Genomic DNA, 6,121 nt, shown 5'->3' with positions numbered 1-6,121 from the left:
GGGCACCGGAGGTGGGCTGGGCTGAGCACAACCCACCAGGGCGCACCCTGGTGTCTTGTGCTCACCAGGTGGGCCCCCTACGGTAGTTATTTGCTCAAGTATTTTTTTATATTCCAAAATAATTCTCCGTAAATTTTTGACTCATTTGGAGATGTGGAGGATAGGTAACTCTGACGTAGCTTTTTCAGGTCCAGAATTCCAGCTACCGGCATTCTCCCTCTGTGTAAACCTTGCATATTATGAGAGAAAATGCATTAGAATTACTGCATAAAGCATTATTATGCATAAAAACATTATAAATACCAGTAGGAAATCATGATGCAAAATAGACGTATCAGTGGTATTTATAGCCTTCACCCAAAATCCAACGGTTACATCCTTTTGACTCAACTCGGTGATACTGAACCAAAAACTCGCTAAGACCGACCTGTTTAAAAGATATGAACGTTGGGATTTTCGGTGAGACCGAACTGGAAATCTTGGACGGACCGAAATGCGATGACCTATGCAAGACTTCGTTTCGGTAGTTCCGATCAGCTCAACTCGGTGAATCTAAAATGATCTAATTGGGTTACATAAACTTGGTCAGTGCAACTCGGTGAAACCGATAGTCATCTCAGTGAGACCAAAATTCTAGGGTTATGCTCTAGCAGTGTATAGGATCAACTCGGTGGGTCTCGATAGGATGTTTTTGGTTGGACCGAGTTAGGATGTTTTTGGTTGGACCGAGTTGTACTTTTAGGGTTTGGACACATATGAAATTGAGAAGGTGGTTGAGGAGTTTTGGAGCAATATCCTTCAAGCACTTGAGCAATTGAGTCATGATCAAAACCTCATCCCCTTTTAATAGTATTGGATTTCCTATATACTCAATGTGATCTTGAATCACTTAACCAAAAATGTAGAGTCTTGAAGCTTTGTCAATCCATGTCCTTGCATTTTGAAGGGGTCCACAATCTCATATCATTGCCGTGCCAATGTTGAACTTTTCTGAAACATACTAGATGAAAGCACTAGTCCAACAATATGTATGTTGACATGAATAACCAAAACCACCAAGGAAGCAAATGTGCTTTCAATCTTCCCCTTTTTGGTAATTGATGACAACATACATCAAAGCTTAAAATAAATAATTCGCAAGAGGTGTATGAAAGCTTAGAGAGAACATGTAACATGCATATGCTCCCCCTACAAGTGTACAACCATTTAAGTGAAAATAGCTTTTGGAATGAAGATGCACAACATGAAGGGATTTGTAATGTGTTACATGTATCTTGGCTATATGCATCAAAGTAAAAGAATGAGAACGTAGTATCTTCATGTCCATGATTCTTCCTTGCAAACAATATGTGCAACAAGTAAGAGACCATCATGCACATGAGTGTGATGCATTACCAAAACCACCATGCAACAAACAATATGTATGTTGACATGAATTACCAAAACCACCGAGAGAGCAAATGTGTTTCAATATCCACCACCTGGATATCCACTAGAGAGCATAACTGCAACGACGTCGCGACCACGCGTTGACTAATGAGTCCAACCAAGTTCAATTCAGATCTTGTTAAGAGAACGAGTCTAACTAACCAAGCTAACGAGTTACCCTTTTAAGTCATTAATCTCGATACTCAGAATGTACATGAGACAAATACCAATAATGTTGTTGATTGCTGACATATGTGGAGCGCACCATTTGCAAATAGTCGATGCTTACTTACAGCTATCATCTTACCAAAGAAGAGTTCACGATCTTTTAGCTCATTGGCAACATGGAGGAAAACTAGGACTATATGGGGAGGTTGGAGTATGTAAAACGTTATTGATCATGCAATTAATAAATAACATTGCTAAAGTGTATGGGTTTTGTATCCGGTGGAATATGGGTAGAACTTCTATCTGAAACTACTCCTCATCCGAGGCGGAATGATTTGGTGCCGTTCAAAGAAATGCTCTTTGGTGTAAACTGTTGATTATTGTAATTTGTGAGAAACGTATGTGTCCATAAATATATTTTATTGATTTTTCTTTTTTTTTTACGAGAAAATTTCCGATCTATTCATCTTCAATCATGGCAGTACAACGAATATCAGAAATAATAAAAATTACATCCAGATCCATAGACCACCTAGCGGCGACTACCAGCACTGAAGCGAGCCGAAGGCGCGCCGCCGTCATCGCCCCTCCATCGCCGGAGTCGGGCAAAACTTGTTGTAGTAGACAGTCGGTAAGTCGTCGTGCTAAGGCCCCGTAGAACCAGCGCACCAGAACAGCAACCGCCGCAGATGAAGAATAACGTAGATCAGAAAGATCCAATCCGAAGGCACGCGAACGTAGACGAACAACGACGAGATCCGAGCAAATCCACCAAAAGATAGATCTGCCGGAGACACACCTCCACACGCCCACCAACGGTGGTAGACGCACCGCCGGAACGGGGACTAGGCGGGGAGACCTTTATTCCATCTTCAGGGAGCCGCCGCCGTCTCGTCTTCCTGAGCATTTTATTGATTTTTCTACATATAAAGCATATATGATTTATTGTTCAACTTTATAATAAGTTTAACGAATTGAACGACCTAACTGACAAGTTACACAAGTCCAGCTAACTTTAAATATAGCGATCTTGCTTGGCTCGGCTCAAATTCTAGCCCTAGATGTCTTGAAACCACCGTGGTCTGATAATAAGCATTTTCTTGATCAGACAGACGTGCAGATAGACGTACTTCCTTTGTCTCTAGTCTCTACCCTCACGGGCACCGGTGGTGCATGGAGACGCTCGCCGGTCTTCTCGGCCTCTATCAATGCCGCGAGGCTCCCTTCCCTCTCAAGGGGCGCCATTGCTGGCCTCCTTTCTTCTTCCACGCCACCTTCTCCCTTCACGTATAAACCGTCGCCCTCCACGTCGTAGAAGTTGCCCGTCCTCACCTCCTGCGCCAGCGCGCACGGCGCGCAGAAGAGCCACTTGGCGTAGTCCGCCGCCGCCACCGTGGTACGCCGTCCGCCGCACACGGGAGCGCAGAACCGGTCGTCAGCCGGCAGCCCGAACCTCTTCCTCATCCGCGTTCGCCAGAACCCCCCGTACGTGAGGCCCAGCACGGAGAGCAGTGCGCCCGCGGCGCCGACGAGGTACCCGAGCGTGGCGTCACGGATGCTGAGCGCGGCGACCGCGAAGACCAGCAGCGGCGCGGCGCAGAGGAGCGCGAAGGTGAAGGCGTGCACGTACATGTTGCCCAGGCCCAGGCGCTCCATGTTCCACCCGAACACGCAGAAGGTGCACGACAGCGACAGCGCCGCCACCGTGGGATCGTCGGCGAGGTCGAACAGCCCGCCGGCCCACACCGGCTTGCTGACCACCACTCTGCCGCTACCTGTGCGATCGTACCGGGCCACGGCGCTCTCCTTCACCGTCGCGGCCTCCTCGTCGACGGAGTCCGGAAGCGCGATCTTCTGGCCCAGCGGGCCGTAGACCATGTACAGGCCGGCGACGACGGGGGTGCCGGAGCCGAGCGCCATCAAGAGGTTAACGGCCCAGCCGGGTCGCCTGTCGCTGCGGAAGAGCCAGAAGAGCGCGCAGTAGGCGTACTGCGCGAAGCAGGTGGCATGCAGGAGGAGCACGACGACCGCCACGTGGAGGCGCTCGCGCCTGACGCCACCGGCGCAGTTCTTGCAGTACACGCCCCGGAGCTCAGCGACGTCGGCGGGGGCGCGCCACCGGAGGAGGAGCGCGAGATGGTGGCAGAGTCGCGGGTGCTGGTAGACGCACATGATGGTGAAGAGCGCGTTGAGCATCTGGTTGGCCACCTCCGTCCACCGCCGCCGGCGCGACGCGTCTGGCACGTCGGAGTCGAGCGCCCCCACCATGAGCAGGAGCACGAAGGCCACCCCCGCGGCGACGAAGGCGAACCAGACGAGCAGCGCGGCGTTCATGGGATGCCTAGCCCACGCCACCCCCCTGTCCCGCACCCGGCGCCAGTCGACGGCGCGCGCGACCGGCGGCGAGCGGAGGAAGTTGCTGTACGCCGCGCGCGTGCGGAGGCTGGCGACGCGAGCGAGGACGGCGCCCTTGGAGGGCGCGGCCCTGAGGAAGTCGAGCAGCCTCTCCTTCTTCGGACCCTCGCCGGGGCGGGGGCTCGGCAGCTCAGCGATAGTGATGCCGTCGTCGGCATGGGCTTCCTTGGCCTTGGGTGACCTCTCCTGCGGCGACTCCATGGCTGCACTCAGCTACGTACGTTGCACCAAGTGCTTGGATGCTTATATACACGATACACGTGGGAGGTGAGTTTTGTCAAGTCTAGTACGTAGGTGACGGCCGAAGTCGTGTTCTTGTTTTCTGAACTCCAGGAGAGACTGAATCAATGGGTGCAGACAAATTTCAGATACAGTTCGTCAGGATGGACCCAGCCCATGCAAACACAGTTAGGGTTCAGTTGTGGCGTACGGTGACAAGACATATATGCGTTCGCTTCCAGCACGCCACACAGGACTTTGCAAATTACCCTTGCTTTTTGCTCCAGAAATCATCTGAACATGTGAAGCTGAGAACTGTTTCGAGCTGGTCAATAGTGCAGCAGACTAGCAGGGCAGCACCAACGGACAAAGCTGCATTTCATGTACACGAGTATTTTTTTTTTGAACCGAACCAGCAGGAGCTCTGCCATTGCATTAAGAGGAGGGAACAACTGTACATCAGCTGAAGATCAGCTTACAGAGAAGGAGTAACCAAAACAGGCAAGAGGGCCAAGAACAACCCTGTCGCCCAACACCTAATCCTAACCCCCACATGCCTCAACTAAGAGGTGAAAGTCATCACTAGCAAGCCTGGCAACATCAGCTGCCGAAGTGCACTTTCCATCGAAGGTTCTTCTGTTCCTTTCCAGCCAGATGTTCCAAAGAGCGAAAGATGCCATGGAGAGCGAGTTGTTCCTTGTTTTGTTGGGCTTGAGCTGGAGCAAAGCGCCCCACCAGGAGTTCACCGAGGAGGCAGCCAACGCTGTAGCTGTGAGGTCAGCATGAGTAGCGCTCAGCGAAAGCCACACCTGCCTCACATAAGGGCACTGAAAAGAGAGATGTGCCGCCGTTTCAATCACCAAGTCACATAGTTTACACTTTGGATCATGTGGCCATCCGCGCAAAAGCAATCTGTCCGCAGTCCAGTTTCTGTTCTGAAGCAGAAGCCAAAGGAAAAACCTTATTTTCCTATCCGTTTTCACCTTCCAAACACTGGCCAGCTCTGGTTGGTGCAAGCGCCCAAGGAACTGTGCGTGGTACGCAGATTTGGCCGAGTACGAACCATCAGCCGACAGATGCCAGGCAATGCTATCTCTGGAGGTTGATAGTTGCACATTTTGGACCTTCTCCCAAAGTCCCAAGAATTGGTGGATTTCCTCGTGAGAGTTCATGCGCATTAATCCTCTCATCCAGCAACCATTGTGCAAGGCGTCTTTAACCAAGCTGTTTTTCTTTAAGGCCAATCTGAACATCAAAGGAGCTATCATAGCCGGGGACTCGCCGTCCAGCCATCTATCCTTCCAAAACTTGGCCGAGCACCCATCCCCGATGGTGATCTTAGTGCAAGCCTGGAAAAGTGCCCTATCAGAGTCGTCACAAGGCACCGGAGTCCCCTTCCATGGTCTCTGAACATAGTCCCACTCCATCCACAGCCAGCGCAAGCGAAGAGCTCTACCAAAACATTTTAAGTCCTTGATACCGAGGCCCCCAGTCAACTTCAGAGCACACACTTTTTTCCAGGACACCATGCATTTCCCTCCATGGGCAACCTCTTCGCCAGCCCACAAAAAGCCCCGCCTCAGCTTGTCAATCCTCTTAATGAACCAAGCACTCAGATCAAAGGAGGTAAGGATGTACGTGAGAGTTGCTGTGAGGACAGAATTTACAAGCAAGCACCGTCCCAGCTTGGTCATGAGCTTCCCTTTCCATGGCTGCAATCGCCCAGCAAGTTTATCCAAGGTAGGCTGCAATTCAGCCCGGGTTGGTTTCCTAATACTCAGAGGCAAGCCTAGGTAGGTGCAAGGGAGGTTTCCAGGGATACCCCCAAAGTCAGCCAACAAGCTAGGCATATCAATTTGCTCGCATCTAATGGGGTAAGCGACAATCTTGA

General features: G+C 50.9%; 1 protein-coding gene across 1 annotated transcript; it reads right to left on the bottom strand.

Moving 5' to 3' along the window:
- Positions 1 to 2,503: 2,503 nt before the first annotated feature.
- LOC123114745 (uncharacterized) lies at positions 2,504 to 4,212 on the bottom strand. The gene has a single exon (XM_044536172.1). It carries the CDS (start codon positions 4,210 to 4,212, stop codon positions 2,701 to 2,703), a length of 1,512 nt encoding a protein of 503 aa, XP_044392107.1. The 3' UTR covers positions 2,504 to 2,700.
- Positions 4,213 to 6,121: the final 1,909 nt, after the last annotated feature.

The sequence above is a fragment of the Triticum aestivum genome, chromosome 5B (assembly GCF_018294505.1).
Source record: "Triticum aestivum cultivar Chinese Spring chromosome 5B, IWGSC CS RefSeq v2.1, whole genome shotgun sequence".
Classification (NCBI taxonomy): domain Eukaryota; kingdom Viridiplantae; phylum Streptophyta; class Magnoliopsida; order Poales; family Poaceae; genus Triticum; species Triticum aestivum.
The sequence above is the reverse complement of the archived record's forward strand: the minus strand, read 5'-3'. Positions and strand labels throughout refer to the sequence as shown.